The sequence below is a fragment of the Paramormyrops kingsleyae genome, chromosome 4 (assembly GCF_048594095.1).
Source record: "Paramormyrops kingsleyae isolate MSU_618 chromosome 4, PKINGS_0.4, whole genome shotgun sequence".
Taxonomy (NCBI): Eukaryota; Metazoa; Chordata; class Actinopteri; order Osteoglossiformes; family Mormyridae; genus Paramormyrops; species Paramormyrops kingsleyae.
Window position 1 is genome coordinate 30,728,725 of NC_132800.1, and position 17,671 is coordinate 30,746,395.

At 43.0% G+C, this 17,671-nt stretch overlaps 1 protein-coding gene across 1 annotated transcript; it reads right to left on the bottom strand.

The window, feature by feature from the left end:
• Positions 1-224: 224 nt before the first annotated feature.
• On the bottom strand, positions 225-6,753 carry LOC111833155 (purine nucleoside phosphorylase-like). Its single transcript, XM_023791122.2, has 6 exons — positions 6,454-6,753; positions 4,571-4,734; positions 4,304-4,407; positions 3,840-4,015; positions 3,029-3,219; positions 225-1,450 (listed from the first exon to the last, which is right to left on the bottom strand). Exons 1-6 carry the CDS (start codon positions 6,474-6,476, stop codon positions 1,212-1,214), a joined length of 897 nt encoding a protein of 298 aa, XP_023646890.1. The 5' UTR covers positions 6,477-6,753; the 3' UTR covers positions 225-1,211.
• Positions 6,754-17,671: the final 10,918 nt, after the last annotated feature.

The following is a 17,671-nucleotide window of genomic DNA, read 5'->3' on the forward strand; positions in this document are numbered from 1 at the left end:
TTTTTGGGCTCTGGGAGGAAAGCAGAGTACCAGGGAAAGACCGGTGTGAAAATGGGGAGAACCTGCAGACTCCACACACAGGGGAGGGGATCGAACCCACAGCCCAGAATGTGTGAAGCAACATGCAGAGTGATATATTGGGAGCGGTATGGAAAAGAACGACACAGAACACTTAACGGTTCATCACCATATATCTAAAGTAAAGGTAAAGCTTTACCATAAGCTAGTGATACATTTTACTTTATTGCAAGTACAGAAGATATTTTGCATGTACAGTGTTGGTCCCTTACATGTTATAACAGGATATATGCAATCAATGTTTACTTGTTGAATGTAACTTTAAACCATAAGTACAGTCTTACTGTAACTAAGGAATTTATAAGTTAAAAAACTGGTCTCAAAGTCCCCAATTGTCCGCACCGGCTACAGATAACAATTCATTACAATCATTAAATAAACATCAAAACAGTACGAGTACAAGCATAACAAACACAATAATTTAGTAGTTGACTTTAACAATACCAAACAGAAAGTACACACTAAATAAGACCTTCTAAATAATTAATTTATCTTTGTTTTTTTTATTTAAAACTGACTGTAGTACTTTTTTCTTTTTTCATTGGAATAAAAATAAATATATAATGTAGTTTAAGAAGACAGGGTGTTAAGTAATGGTGGGCAAAATGACACTTCATGAACCATTTGCTGTATTTTTCAACTCCACTAGATGGTGATATTGGTTCAAAAAGGCACAAAGCATGCCGCAAAGCAAGAGCACCATCTAGTGGGGTCAAAAAACAGAGCAAATGCTTCATGAAACGTCATTTTGTCCATCACTTGTGTTAAGCATCTCTATCCCGTTAAGACGACAAAATTCAAGTTACAAAATTCAAGTGCAGTACTGCATTAAAAGCATCTCCAGGGAGTTGGGTCTATGCAGCCCCATTAAACAATGACTGGTGAATGTACATGGGAAGCGGATAATGTCAATAGTAGTGATGGACAAAATGACACTCCATGAACCATTTGCTGTTTTTTTTTACCCCACTAGGTGGTGCTCTCTATTCAGAAAAGGGCACAAACCATGCCCCAAACCATGAGCACCATCTAGTGGGGTCAAAAATACAGCAAATGGTTCATGAAGTGTCACTTTATACATAACTAGTAAATAGAAAACAGACGCATCTTGGTCGATATACTAAGAGGCAGAGTTACTGGCCGCACATCCCGTCCAGCATGTCTCCGCTGTCGTGCTTCATGCTCATTACCATTGTGGACACCAGGCTGGCGAGCTGCTCCGAGCGCACCTTCCCTGTCTGCAGCACCTCCTGGTGGTTGGCCTTCTCCTCGCTGTCGTAGTCCATCACGGCCTGGTTTGTGATGAGCGACAGTGCGAAGACCCGCAGGCCGCAGTGCCGGGCCACGATGGCCTCGTGCACCGTGCTCATGCCTGCCAGGTGAGGGAACACACAGTCCTTCACTACCACACTACTAACCTAGACCGTGGCTGAAGTTAGTGTTCCCAGTTTTATGGTTAGTTTGTTTCTTTATCTTTGCTGCATGAACTTTTACCATGAACTTCAAATTTGAAAAATATAAGTTTTCTAGTACTGTCCCTTTTAAAGTATTATGTATTCTACATCTGATGTAAATAACCCTAAATCTGATTACTATTATTTAGTGTATTTACATACATATACATATACATTACATTACATACATACATATGGATTATTAGTGTATTTACATACATACACAAAATTTATTTGTTGTTTTAAGTTTTAAACTTACAACCCCATTCCCTAAACAGTTGGGACAATGTGTATATAAATAACAACAGAATGCACTGATTTGCAAACCATGTAAACCGATATTTAACTGAAAATAGAACAAAGACAACACATCGAAAGTTGAAACTGAGAAATTTTGTTTTACAACAAATATATGCTCAATTTGAATTTGATGCCAGCAACACATTTGAAAAAACTTGGGATGGGGCAACGAAATACTGGAAAAGTTGCGCAATGCTAAAACACCTGGTTTAACACCCCACAACTGATCAGGTTAACTGGCAACAGGCCGTTAAGATGACTGAGTATAAAAAGAGCCACTGGAAACATTTGGCACATCATGAAGCAAAAAATATCACAAAGGAGACCCTGAACTGCTGAGCAGCTGAAATCCTATATCAGGCAAGAATGGGACATTTCACTTTCAAAACTGCAGCAGCTGGTCCCCTCAGTTCCCAAACATTTACAAAGTGTTGTTAAAAGAAGAGGTGATGCCACACAGTAGCAAACACGCCCCTGACCCAACCTTCATGCCAACAAGCTGCTGGCATCAAATTCAAACTGAGCATGTATTCGTCATAAAACAAAATTTCTCCGTTTCAAGTTTTAATATGTTGTCTTTGTTCTATTTTCAATCAAATATGGGTTTATATGATATGCAAATCACCGCATTCTTCTTATTTCATTTATATTTTACACAGCGTCCCAACTTTTTTGGAAATGGGGTTGTATTTTCCATGTTAAAAGAAGAGCTTTTATTTTGAAAAAATTTCTATCTTGTCTTCAGAGCTAACTGGGATGTGGGTGAAATGAATGAAAGGGAAGAAAAAACTGGAATAATGAATGTTGTTTTAAGATTAAGACCTATTTTCCATATTAACAGAAGAGCTTTTCTTTTGATAGATTTTCCCTGTCCGTGCCCTTGGATGTGGGCAGAATTGACAAAAAGGAAAAACTGAAATCAGTGTTTGAAGAAAAGTATAACAGAAAATTTCATGAACACTTAAGCACTCGCCATTGAGGTACAAGGTCTTACTGTAGCATATCCCAGACAAATGATGGCAAGAGTCAACTTTAGACTTATGCTGCTTTAGGCTACATTTATGGTTATCTGCACAAGGCTTCAGTAGTCAATAAGTAAACCTGCCAAAACCCACTAGTCAAGTCTTGCCAACATTCGGGTGGGATGGTGAAACGTAGGAAAGGAATTTCTGAAACTGCAGGACTGAACACCTCACCAACAGCGTCGGCCCCCAGTCTGCGCAGCATGCGGCACTCGGCGATGGTCTCGAAGGACGGCCCTCCCAGCACGCAGTAAACGCCCTCGTGCATGAAGTCGCCGAAGCCAAGCTCATCCCCCACGTGCCTCGCCAGCTGCCGCAGCTCGCGGTCGTACGCGTCTGACATGCAAGGAAACCGCGTGCCAAACCTGCGGGAAGCAGAAAAGTCACGCCTCGCTGTCAGAATATGCTGCCTAACACAACTGCTGCTCAGCAGAAACACACAGCCTTTCGCACCATCGGGAAGTTTCTCTCGATATACCTCCAAAATGTGAGACGTGGGGGCAGCTTACCAGCCACAGGAAATAACTGACTGAACGACGTAATAGTATTACGTTCAAATTCAAGACTAATCATCTCGTGTAAGGAATCTTTTATTGGACAATAACAATCGGTGCCAGCTTTTATTGCTTGAAACAGAATTGTGCTGTTGATAAAAATGCACGTGCATGCAGACTTCACTATGTGACCACTTCGTTTTGGTTTGGCGCCACCTAGCGGTCTGACTTTGTAACAGAAACATTTCTGGATCGTGACTGGCACTCCTGTTACAGTCCAAGCTGGAGTTCGGGCACATCTGCGGTTTTGGACTGATTTTAGTTGGTGTTTTAGTGGGTGGAATTATGATGTAATGGGTAACACTATTGCCTCATTCCTAGAGGGCTGTGGGTTCTAATCCCTCAGGGCTCCTATTTCATAACCACAGCATTTAGTACTGACTCGTATTTGCTAGTCACTACACCAGCCTGACACACACACGATTACACACCTTTCATCGTTGGGCCCCATCAGTGGGTTGCATCCCGCGAAACCTGGCATGTTGATGTGATCTTTGATGATCATGACGTCCCCCACCTTGTACTTCTCATTCAGGCCCCCCGCTGCGTTGGTCAGGATCACTGTCTTCACCCCCAGCAGCTTGAAGATCCGCATGGGAGCCGTGATCTTTGAAAAGGGGGGTGTCAACACCATCATTTAAATTGACAAGGGTCACACTTCCGCTAAATGCTTCTTGGAGGCACCAATTACATGATTGAATCATTCCACTGATGTTTTTTCATTTCTTTTTCTAATTGCTTTTTTCATGCACTTCCTTTTAGTCCGAGTTTAACAGATCTGGTCCTCACACAACAACACAAAGTCACATGACTCATCGAAGGGAAAGAAGGAGAAGGAAGGGAGCTGGAGGCAGAAGAGTGACACTTTTAGGAAGGTGAGGACGGAGCAGCACACCTTCTGGATTGGGTATCCTTCATAGAGGTGGAACCTGCCTTGCATGCAGACACAGGGCCTCCCTTTCAATTTCCCAAACACCAACCGGCCTGCATGACCATGAACTGCAACACATGACCACCGATGACCAACACTGTCAACAGACACATGACTACTGATCAGCAGCAGCTGAACAGCAATACAATGTGGAAAACGTTATCAAACAAGCACTCGATGTTACAACAGACACCGAAAGAGAAGACGTGGAAAGACCACAAGTGCCCTCACCTGTGCTCTGGGGAAAATTAGGGATGTCTTGGTAGTTGAAAGCCACAGCATCCTTAAGACTATCTCCCAGGCCTCCCAGACCAGAACCACACACGACAGCCACCAGGGGGCGCAGTGTTGTCTGAGCCAGAAGCCAATCGGCAGTTTCCTTGCACTTTTCGTAGCTGCAAATGCAAATTACATAAAGACGAATCAAAATCACAGTGCCAGCTTCAAACAGTACTGTACTGTAATACTGAGAATAATGACAGAATCATTTTAGTAGCTCTGAAGTTTCCGTGATGAATCGTCACCACTTCCTCATAATTCGAAACACTCTGTAATCTGTCTAGCAAGAAAAACACCAAATTCCGCATTTCCTTGCTATAAAATATATTTCAGTTCAAATAGTAGCTGTACTCTTTTCTGGTGAATGTATGACAGCAAACTTATCTGTGAGTCTTTTAAGAGAAACATGCCAGAGAAAAAACTGAAGTATAGCTGCCCCTGAAAATGCTCTGGGTATGTGGCATTTATTTAAGAAATGCCAAGTGGAATTTAATTAATAGAATAACCGCAGTGCAAACCCAATGGCATTCAGTGACCCATAGATCATGTTATAGTGCCCGTCGTATGAAGAGGTGAGACATACCGCCCCGCTGCTATTCGTCAACAAAGCATGACGGACCAGCGAGCCTTCAGAAACAAACACTTCAAAGCTATTATCACCTCTCAAAAGCATCCACCCAAAAGAACTCCAATAAAACCCCCTTTACACACCACCTAACACAATTAAAGTGGCGGATTTTCCCCCTAAATATTGACAAATAAGACTGAAACTGCAGGTCAAAAGTATGCATCGGCTAACACAAAGCCACGTGTAGTACGTGTGTGGATAAAACATGCCGATATATTAAAATTTCAGTGTATTTTCAAAAACTTACTTGAAAACCGCGTATTCAATAAGTCACCGAATTTATAGCTAGTGGATCTTTAAAAGTGCATTTTTAAAAAGACGCACGTGCCCGTGTCCGTGACTCTCAGCTTTTAATGACGGATTACAGGAGAAGCAATGACAATACACGATATTATGCATTTATTCCAGTCTTCGTGTTAATTACTCTGGAGAGCAAGTGGAGTTGTGTCGTTTCGTGGATGCACGGCCAGCACCGACCAGGCACATTTCCATGCACCTACGTGGTGTGAGTCGCGTAACGCCAAGGTGAAGACTCATATGTCAGAATTAGTCACAAAAACGGAACTTCCCCTGCTCTTTCCACCAGACTGTGCCCACAATAAACACTTATAAAAATCGTTTTACTAAGTTCATGTAGTTGTATCTAATTAGTCTCCAAAGCTGGTTATATAAGGTGCATTCGAGATTAAAGTATCCCTTAGTGCTGAATAGGTTCCTGCATGGGTGCCCTTTACATGACAGCACCGTTCCCACAGAGCATCTTTTGTCACTCTCCTGAATAGCAGCAAAGAGGGGATCGATTTAACCCTGACGTCTCAAAGGCTGGGCGGAACTAGCAGGTTATAGTAGTGCGTCCATATAGCTTCACACAAACGTGTTCCTTTCTGCTTTTAATACCGTAGCGAAGCATATTTGCGGCTTTATTTTTAATACCCGGCGGTTTCCCGCAGGGACACCCGCGTCACACTTCCTGGACCGGCACATAAAGAAAAACGTCTCTTACTGAATAATGGACCTGGCACATAGCGCTAACTCTTTAATAATCATGAAAAGAGACCGTAATAGCCTATATCTCGTTAGTGTTATTAACGATTATAGTTACCGTTTCGAGCTAGGTTTTCTTCCCGATTCCACGAAAAATTCGCGCGCAATAATCCGATTTCTTTCTATTGTGTTATATGAATTATATTTCTATATAAAGACTCACCTGATTGCAGTTTGAGAATACATACTGGAGCCGGTTATTTCAAAGAATGTTTTTTTATTCTGTTGACGTTTCCCAAATGAACTCGCCGGCAAGCAATTTTTTTTCTTAGTGCAAAAAGAAGAAAGCGATGTGTTGTGTAATTTTCAGGATGAGTATATTGGAATAAAAACGTTATCTTGTTATCTTCTGGCTAATCCGTCTCGACCCGTCCTTCTCATTGAGCTTGACAGGGAAGTCCCAGCACATTTATACCTCCTGCGCCACGTCTTTCGCCCGGGCGTCTCGTGCTGCTTTTACCCCCGACGACGGACGCTCTGATTGGTCGAACCAGGGGTGTTTTCGGAAGTAACGCGCACGCCTCCAGTTCTTAGCATCTTAAACGCACATGGCTACTGACTCTGCGTCGCTGCGACTTCTATTAGGAAGAACAGATTAGAGATTTTAAAATGGGTTAAACTAAAAAAAAAAGAAGCAGAAGTTGTGAAAAATCACTTGAGAGCCTTAACCTGCCTGAAATATCTAAGATTTCGCTTCATGTTGACATTGGCTTTCTACTGTGTGCATATTTGCGTTGCTGTGACGTCACCCTGTCAATAATGAAATAAAAGAAACATTCAAATAAACAGGGATAAATGAACCATTTTAGACAGTTTTAACAGCTTAGACAAATGTACTCATCGAATTAATCAAATTCGTACGATTTATACAATTTTTAAAAAAACATTTAAAATGATCTAAATTATTAAATTATATTATGCGTGTTTATTAAGATTTCAACCTTGTGTACCTGCTACGGCGTGACTTACTGATTCCAACAATAGACTATACAGCAAGTACTTTGGCCAAGTGCATTCTTATTCAGTATTCAAGGGTGCTTTAATGCATGAGCTTATCCAAGGGCCTCCATTAAAAAGTGGCGATTTTAAGCTTAAATCATCTCAGATTGGTTTCCTGAACATGACAATGAGTTCACTGTACTCCAGTGGCCTCCACAGTCACCAGATTTCAGTCCAATAGAACAATAGATGGTGGAACAGGAATCCAGCAGAGCTCCTATGATATGTGCTGGAATGGGAGATTTGCATCATGAAGGTGCAACTGACAAATCTGCAGCAGCTGCGAGATCTGAAAGTAAAAGGGGGTCCTAATAAAGTGGCCAGTGAGGGGTATCATGTACCATTTTACAGTCTACCTACAGCATGTTATTTAAGACTGTATTTTCAACAATCCATTGTATTGGAACTGTTATATGGTAGGCCTACGCTTTTAAACATCGGTCTCTAACAGTGAGTCAGCTGCAGGGATTCTCACCTGAGCAACGGGTCACTAAATAGAGCATAACTGACAAACAGACTGCGAATAGCTGAAAGATAGTGAAAGATAAAGAATTTCACGGCATTTGAACTGGCTTGGTTAGTTAAGCTCTTCACAGTTCCAACAAGGAGTAATTTAGTTGTACAGCAGCATTAAACAAATAACTCCAGAGATAATATACCAAATAAGTCAAATAACAGGAATAACAAGTGTAGAGTACAGTGCAGGTACATGGTACCAGTATGACAGTATGCATAATAATCCCCAACAGCTCATACCCATTTTTATTTTAGTAAGAGTACAGAACTTGTAATTTTGTGTTGTATAATTCTGTACCACATGTCATTCCTGCAAATGACTACCTATAACCTGGAATATAATGTGTATCTTCGTTTGAAGTTGGCACTGCTGAATGGTGCTAAGGGACTATCAATTACAGGAAAATGCTAAGAAAACACACCCAAGCGCATTCTGATCCCGCCAGACAGCCGAAGCCAGGGCTGCTTTTTCCTTCACCATTGCACAGTTTTATTTATTTTTTTTCTGTGGCAAGTTTTGTTAAATAACAGTAAAAATGTTTTGAGAATGAAGCATCACAGGATGTTTTGAGTGATTGTGATCGAACAAGGGCTTTGGTAATAACGACTAAAGAGCTTAAGATGCCCGTGATCAGGAACCTGTGGGCTTAGGAATGCTGGCACACCTGCAATGGGCTGTGGCGAAGGCCTAATAATATCCTGCAATGCAAACTGTCCTGAGGCTATAATAATCAAACATGCCATTCTGTTTGCAGGTATGTTTCACATTAAACAAAACAACAAATGAAAAATGAGGCAAACTCCATGTACTTAAAGAAAATGGCTAAAATTTGTGGTATCTGTGTTTTGTAATTTTAATCGCGAAAATGGTTTGCTCATCCGATTGGTCAACTCTTTTACGGGAAAATAAAAACAGCGTAATGCCGCAACTTGCTGCTGCAGCAATGTCACCAGCTTCCCATCATGCAGCGCAGCAGCCTCTTGTGTTTGACATAAAGCTGTTTCGTTATGCTACAGCATGGTAGAGGTTAGAGGTCACTTCCAGGTATGTTTTTGCTGAGGTCTTTTGCCAAGTTCATTGCCATTGAAACCATGTGGCTTGAAGTCGAGTCTGTATGGTTGGCTTAACTTATCTAATGTTTCTCCTTAGCCACAGAAGGGAAAGGTCTCTTTAATCTGACTCTAAACCCGGAGATAATATTTATAATATGTGATATTTCGCTTGAGGATGTATTAAAATTTGAAGAATGAGTCTTTACACAAGCCCCTCAAAATGACTAAAAGCATTCTTCATTAAATCCCATTTAACAAACAAATGTTCCTTAAAAAAATAAATCCTTTATGTGCCATTTGCACAAGTACTGGTACATTGGAATGCTTCTCTTTGCCTGCGCCTGCCCCATCTTGCTCTCCATAGCTGGGGGGGTCACAGTGCAGGGTCAGCCATCATGCAGCCCCCCTAGAGCTGGCGGTTAAAGGCCTTGCTCAAGGGCCCACAGGCATGTGACTGTTCTGCTGAGGCTGGGGTTTGATGTGCCAACCTTTGGCTCATGGGCACAGAGCCAACCCCCCCAGTCTCAAAGTATGGTGAATGCAGAAGTTGCTTTAGTTACATTAAAGCAACATTTTACATCAGTTTTGTGTAACCATTTTTGTAAGTGGTACAAGTCTTTTTTTAAAAGGCGGTATTAAATTGATTAAAAGTCAAGTTTATCTTTTTTCGCATTACCGTATTTTGGTTACGACAAACACAAAACAAAGTACAAACCACAAATAAGTCTGCCACCCTCCCCAGCCCACCCCAGGCAGACATTTATCTTTAAAATACCCGTCTGAGAGTCTTGGGACAACTCTGCTAATGTTCTGTATTCTTCCCTTTAAATTGGTGTTTTTTTTGTCAGATTGGAGATAAAGAAAAAGTCTGTCCCCACCAGCTAGCGTCTCTCACATATGTGCATGGAAAAAACCTATTCCAGACCTAGACTGTAACACACGTTTTAAGAACATATTTGCTACATAAAGCATAAAACACTTACTGTATTGTAAGTGGCTAATCAGCCGATACGTAATATGCTTATTCCCAGGGTGGGTAGTAGTTTGAGTGCTTCCCTCTTCTGCCTCATCCCTCCAAAGAAACAGAACTTTACATTTAAATTGTTGTGTCCCCTGAATATCAAACTCTATCCCAGGCCATTGACAGCTCCAATTGCAGACCTCAAAGACTGTTTTTACAAACACTGTTTAAATGATCGTGGATTGCACCCATATAGGAAGATATTTGGCAGATTCCCTTCGCCTGGGTGACTTTATTAGTCTCATTAGTGAATACATTCTGATACATTTTGGTTGAAGCGAACCTGGCTAAGAAAACTACTGCTCTAAAGACTGTGTTGGCAAGAATATTTTTTTCTATAATAATTCAATTCAATGTATTTTTATATAGCGTCTTTCACAACAGAGTCGTCTCAAGGCACTTACAGTAATACAGTATGGGAAAAAGGAAGGAAATAAATTAAATAAAGAAAGCCAGATGACAACGGAAGAGAGGAACCAAAAACTCTCAAGTAAGGAGAAGAAAATATCTCTGGCAGTCCAAGGTCAACCAGCTGCCTAATCCCCCTGAGCAAACTAACACTACTGAAAACAGAAAAGAGTGGACTTCCTTGCTAAATGATAGGTGCAAGCTGTGATTAAGGATTAAGACAAAGTTAATCAATAAGCCTTTTCTCCACGTTGGGCTGTGTGGGGTGGCACTGAAGGCTGAGCCATGATGGTACAGTTCGTAGGTCCCATTTGTGATGTCACGCCTCCATGGGACTGACCCGGGACCCCATCATAAATGGACAAGCATAGTAGATAAAAATGGTATCTTCAGCAGCACCAGGTAAGCTAAACTGAAGTAAACTCTTCAGTCGAGATTTAAAGACTAAGATCAAATCGGCATCCCGAACATAGGCTGGTAGACTATTCCACAATATCGGAATAATGAGTATAAATCTGCAAGTGCTAATACAAGTACTTCCGAAAGCGGTACGTTTTTAGTTGTCGTTTGAAGGCACCCAATGACTCAACTGTTCAGACATCTAGTGGAAGTTCATTCCACCACATCGGCGCCAAAACAGAAAATAGTCCCGATGCAGGTCTTCTTTGTGCCTTGAGAGACGGTGGGACCAGTTGAGCAGTGCTGGAGTATCGGAGAGAACGTGATGCAGTGCGGGGTGAGATCAATTCTTTAGGTAGGAGGGTGCATTTTTGACTTTGTAGGTGAGAATGAGTGTTTTGAATCTGATGCGGGCAGCTACAGGAAGCCAGTGGAGGGAGCGTAACAATGGTGTGGGGTGGGAGAACTTGGGAAGCTTGAAAACGAGTCAAGTAGGTGCATTCGGGATCAGTTGCAGAGGGCGAATGGCACTTAGAGGCAAACCTGCTAGGAGGGAGTTACAGTGGTCTAGTCTCCAGATGACAGGAGATTGAACAAGTACCTGAGTGACCTGTGTGGAAAGAAATGGACGGCTGAAGACCAGGTCCAGGGCGTTTCCTCCTTTGTCCGTGCGAGAGCTGTCGTTGGATGTCAGAGAGAAGGAATAGAGAAGAGGGAGAAGGCAGGAGGAATGGAGCTGATCGAGGGGGAGGTTGAAGTCTCCAAGGAGACTGAGAGGGGTGTGTTGTCAGCAGGGAAGACAACGAGGAGTATATCCATTTCTTCAAGAAAGTGACCTAGAGCACCAGGAGGTCGGCAGATGACAATGATGAGAAGGTTGATCGGAGAACAAACTGCAAGTGCATGGAATTCAAAGTATGAGATGTGGAGATGGGACAGAGAGAGGGGTGTGTGGCACCGATTCTGAGACAGCAGCCGACCCCGCACCACCACCCCTCCCAGTTTCTCATGGAGTGTGAGAGAAAGCTTAAGCAGAGGACAGAGCTGCTGGTGCAGCCGACTTCTGTGGGGATTTCCAGGTCTCGGATAGAGCCAGAAAGTCAATAGAGTGATGAGAAGCAAGGGCAGGGAACACAGAATTATACGGATTTATACGATGGCAGAGACAGACAGCATTATACAGATTTACACAATGTGTTGTGGAGTTACACTCAGGAGCTGGGTGTAACTGCGTGTCCTGAGTTTAATTATGTCACATTTTAACCTGGCAAAAACTGGGCCAAGGTTCTGGGCGTGTCTGTCCTTGTGCCTACACTGTATACCTTTGTGTGCATAAGAGTGAGACACAGAACTACAAACACAGTTTCATGAAGACCTTTATTCTGAAATCATTCTTTTGTGATATTAATTCCATGAAAAAAATGACCAACTCTAGACTGGTCGAGCGTCCAGCTTGTCTTTCCAGTCATGCAAATGCCGTACTGAGCTGTTTTTGTCCTTTTGAAACACATTTGCATTTTCTGTACCTGCATTTTCTAAGGGATCATGTGAGATTTGTTCCCCCTGAATATAGGAACGACAGAAGAAATGTAAGTGGCTACAGCAAACTAAAAGTTAAATCGATTTGTGGCTTTATCCCAGTCACATGGCACACGGTCATGTGACATTTCCCACAAACCTTACATGCACAGAGCAGGAAGCTTTTGAAGGTTCTGGCATTTGTTTCATCACCCATGTGCCCAAGTTTGTCTGATATCACAGTAAGGCGCTGCCAACACAGTACTCCTGTCCATCATAGTGCATCATTGCTTTCTAGTGATTCACAAAATGATGCTTCCGGAGCCATTTTTGACCCCACGACATGGTGCCCTTGGTTCGCTTTGAGCCAAGCTTTGTGCCTATTTTTCAGAGACCACCATCTAGTGGGATCAAAAAATACAGCAAAAGGTTCACGAAGCGTCATGTTGTCCATCGTTATTCCAAAAGCCAAAAAAAAATAATCACTCACCCATGAAGGAAAATTCAAGATCACCAGTTTACCTGAATCATGTTTTGTGCTGTAAAAGGATTATTATCATATCATGAACAAACGTTCTGAATGTGAGGATGCCAGTACTTTAAGGGCACAGCAGAGTGAATAACACGTACTTTAAATACTCTATTTGAAACAGATGAATAATTTGTTGAAAGGGTCTTTTGTCAATTGGTTTATGAAGAGAGGAATGAAAATCATGTTTTTCTTTATTGACAAATAGAAAGGGTGTATTGCAAAAAGAGGGAGCTGGGACTGAATTTTTTGACATTTGAGATAAATACAAGTTTACAAACATGCATATATACATAAATATATTGTATATACATACATATATACAAACATACATATATGGGGTGAACAAACCTTAAATGACTTAAGAAACTGAATTACTGTTATACCTGCGGCTACAAAGATGAGTCATATTAGCTGGAATGCTAATAGTTATTGCCTGTCAGTTATATATGATTCATGACTTTTGGAAAAAAACGCGAGGCAATGAAAGTCCAAAGGAGTTATAAATTATAGGTACACAAAAACTGCAAAACTATTAAACAATGTCAAGAGGAGCAACCAGGGGCGGATTAAGGTGTACGGAGGCCCCTAGGCTACAGTAGTCTGTGGGCCCCCCAACCCAGCCCCGCTCCGCGCCAATGGGGGCCCCCTTGCAGGCTGGCACACGTGGGGCCCCTAGGCTTAAGCCATATCTAGCCTGTGCGTTAATCCGCCCCTGGGAGCAACCCTCATAGATCATCACAAAATATCCCAAACTCCTGGCTGAGTCTCGGATGGGCACTTAACACAAAAGTATGGCCTCAGAATTGAACCCAGAACCTCTGTGTATATTGTGAGCTTCACAAAGCTGGAATGTTTGGCATGGCTGCTGTTTGGAAACCACTTGTTCCCAAGGCCAGTGCACAAAAAAACATAACCTGATGTAAAAAGCACAAGATGTCAGCCCCCGACCAGGATGTAATATAACTGGATGAGGCACCTTTCTCTCCTTTTGCTAAATCCAGGCTTGGTTGCATTTAGTGAAAAGCCCAAGGGTGCCTTTGACCCACAATATCCGTCGTTAAGGGAAACCATCTCAGGGAAGTTGTTGGGTCTGATGATTGCGCCTCATGGCTGTACAGCAGCCAAGAAACAAGCAGCCGTTTTCCCGGACCCAGTGCCCCTTACAGAAAATTCAAGAACAGTTTCCCGAGCACCATGATTGCATTGATTGCATGATCAGCTTCCCTCCTGGTATTTCCACATGCTACAGTGATGTTTACAGAAGAAACACAGAAAGCATCCATCCAGGAGAATATCTGTAGCTGAAAACACAAGGGAAGAGTCAGGCTTATTAAACCTTGTACATACAAGCAGGTGACCAGATAATCCATATCGGGGGGGGGGGGGGGGGGGGGACACTTTAAGCTACTCCAGGTTTTACAAACTACTTTGAAACAGAAAGGCTCCTGTGCTCGGCTGAATAGTTCAGTTCTTCTTATGCTTTGACGGGTTTGTTTCCTCGATTGAAAGACTCATCCAGTTGTTTCACTTTGACATTAGTGACACATGCATGATTATAGGAGACTGACCAATCAGCACACAGCACTCAATGCTTATGTGAAATCCAGGGCTTTTTGGTCCTCCCTGATATGGATTCACCTTAATACAAGGCATATTGGGCCCCCCAGTCCAGACCAATCCAGTTATTTTCCAAATGTCCAAATGGCTCTCTGTCACTCAGGGGCCCTTGGAATCATCCTAACTACCCCCCCCCCCCCCCCCCCCATGGTACCCCTGACAAGGTCTCATGGATTTTTGTGCCCTTGCTTTATGACTAATATACTGGTTGTTAAAAAAGTGAGGAACAGAAATATGCTAATATAAAATCTACAGATCACAGTCTGCTCACGGCACTTACCCAAATATTTAGCCTAATGCTGCATATGATCCAGCCTTTGCCTTTGGTCATGTATTTCATCAAACTTTCAGGTTTCTTCTCTTACTGTGGTCCTTGTTTTCAGCCCACTGAGCGGGTTATACCGGAAAAAAAAATCCTGGTTTCCTTAGGAAGACATTAACTCAGCTATGTTATGCTGCCATTAACCAGCAGAGGGCACCAAAGATACTACAAGTGTTTCAGTGACCTCACATTCCCAGGTCACAGTCGTTACATGCTACCTAGTTCTATCTTTTTTCTCTTGCTCTGTTTTCATCAAACCTACTTGTTTTTTTATTAGAATAATTTTTATTTGAATAAAAATATGTTGTAGGACGGGAAGGAGGGAGGTAGGAGAAGTAAAAGATGGATTGAATAAGGGTTATGTTCAAAGAAAGACTTTGTGACAGCAGACCTACCGGAAAGCATTAGAAAGGCAAAGAAGAGCTGGAGAGGGGGATCACCGGGAAGCCAGGAAAACGACAGAATGGGGACGTAGAAGGGAAGGTAAAAAACGACAAATAACAAAGGGACAGACAGAGAGAGAGCCAGGAAGGAAGGAGGGAGAAAAGGGAGAAGGGAATGGGTGACACAATAACAAACGAAATCAAAAGCTAGAAAGAGCGAGGGAGAAAAGAAGGGAAGGAGAGGGAAAAAAGCCTCTACCGGTGCGAGCGGGCCAAGCGTGCGGCCCCCCTCCGCATCGCTATGGTTCTCTCGCTCTCGGCCACTGCATCTGTTCCTGTGGAATTAACCCCCTCTGGGACCAGCACAAACACAAAGGCGAAGCTGGAACTGGGAGCTGAGCGCTGATCCAAAAGCGCGCAGGCGTATTGAAGTCGAGAATACCCTGTACTACTGGGAACAGTGGTATCCTGACTGTCTGTGGTGCATGCTGTCCTTTAGGAAGGGAACACACTGTTACACTGCACCCGGCCTTCGCTGCCGACGCTGTTTACTCTGTACACTTTGTACCACACAATAACTGTTGCGATACAGTCCCACCCTGTAACACTCTGTTACACTGGACCATCATGTGACACTGCGCTGTCAGAAGGAAGAGTACCTTTACTTGTCACTGCGGCTGTACGCTCAGGGTCTGCCAATTGTACCCTAGTTCTACTCTAATTGAAGGTACAGAAACAGACTCTGAGGAACATCCCCAAGGTACAAACAATGTACTCTCAACGGTACAAAATTCTTCCTCATAGTCCATTTTTGTATCTTACAAGGTACAATTGCCTACGGCTAGGGAACATTCGGCAGACACTTGTAAGTACAGCCCCAGTGACAAGCTAAGGTACAATTTGATACTTCTTTCGACAGTTTGGTATTCCATAGCACACTACGCTATACTCCTGGTCACACTGTAACATGGTATATTTTTGCAGTACTGTACCATACAGTTACTGTGTATCACTGTTGCTCCATACCACAGTTGTCATTTTAAACCTCTGTATCACTGGACTGTATTCATAACCCCTCATTTAAAAATATAAACTTAATAAATGCACCAACACCTTCCGTTAGCTAGGGACCGAGACAGAATTCCTCTCACAAAATCTCTCTTCCTACAATTTCTTCAAACAAGATGTTCTGTATCCCAAAATGGAGAGAGGGATCACAGTGCCGTGCGGTAGATATGAACTCCCACGACTTTCATTCACTCTGCGTATCAACAGAGAATCATCTCTCTGTTGCTGATCATAATGCCACAACCACAGTTCCGCTTATTTTTATGAGGGGCGCAGTCAGTGCCACGAGGGGGCGGGGGGGGGGGGGGGGGGACAAGCCTCTCATTCAGATTAGTGGGGGCCCCTCAAAGCAGTGCCACCCACCCCCCTGCGGAAACCTTTACCGTTGCCCCCCCACCCTTCCCAGTTGACACTGGTGCCCCCAATCATGTGCCGGTACTGGGCACAGCACATATGACGACCAAAATACACGAAAAGTATGTAGGTACACATGTAGGTAGACATAAACTACACTTTCAGGGGAAAAAAACGCGTGTCACTGGGGCTGTACTCCTGTAAATGTACCTTTTAAGTTACAGAAATGGAACATCCCAAAGGTACAAACAGCATTAATATACCAATGGTGCAGAATTTTTCCTCAGAGTCCATTTCTATACCTTTAAATGGTACAATTTGCAGACCCTTGAGGCACCAGCCCCAGTGACAAGCAAAGGTACAATTTACTTCCACAGGGAGAACATTCCTTAAAAAGTTCTTATAGAGACAAGCTTTTCATAAAAACATATTTACAGAATTGATGGTCAGACAGTCAAGCTTTGAAAATTGTTCCTGGATATACAAATGGCTGGATAAATGTGTAGAGCCAGCGCATGAATCCTGCGACCCTACCCAGCATCGAGGCACGCATGAATCCTGCGACCCTACCCAGCATCGAGGCACGCATGAATCCTGCGACCCTACCCAGCATCGAGGCAGAGAAAGAACAAGGGTTTGGCAACTGCTGCACAGCCAAAAACACAGTCTCTTACAGTCCCACAACATTATACACTGCAAGAAAAATGAAAGGAACACTTTGAAAACACATCAGATCATGCTGGATATCTATGCTGATATGGACTGGGTAATGTGTTAGGAACAAAAGGATGCCACATGGTTTGATGGAAATTATCAAACTAATTGAAGTGAAAAAATGATGCGGCAGGCTTGTCCATTTTGCTGAAATTTCATTGCAGCAACTCAAAATCGTACTCAGTAGTTTGTATGGCCCCCACGTGCTTGTATGCATGCCTGACAATGTCAGGGCATCCTCCTAATGAGATGATGGATGGTGTCCTGGGGGATCTCCTCCCAGATCTGGACCAGGGCATCACTGAGCTCCTGGACAGTCTGCAACCTGGTGGCGTCGGATGGACAGAAACAATGTCCCAGATGTGTTCCATTGGATTTAGGTCAGGCGAGCGTGGGGGCCAGTCAATGGTATCAATTCCTTCATCCTCCAGGAACTGCCTGCATACTCTCGCCACATGAGGTCGGTCATTGTCGTGC

Excerpts from the sequence above, each read along its gene's own strand:
- LOC111833155 (XM_023791122.2), bottom strand. The coding sequence starts at position 6,476 with ATGTATTCTCAAACTGCAATCAG. Across the intron at positions 4,735-6,453 it reads TATTCTCAAACTGCAATCAG|CTACGAAAAGTGCAAGGAAA; the intron begins GTGAGTCTTTAT and ends TTGCATTTGCAG. Across the intron at positions 3,220-3,839 it reads ATGGGGCCCAACGATGAAAG|GTTTGGCACGCGGTTTCCTT; the intron begins GTGTGTAATCGT and ends TGCTTCCCGCAG.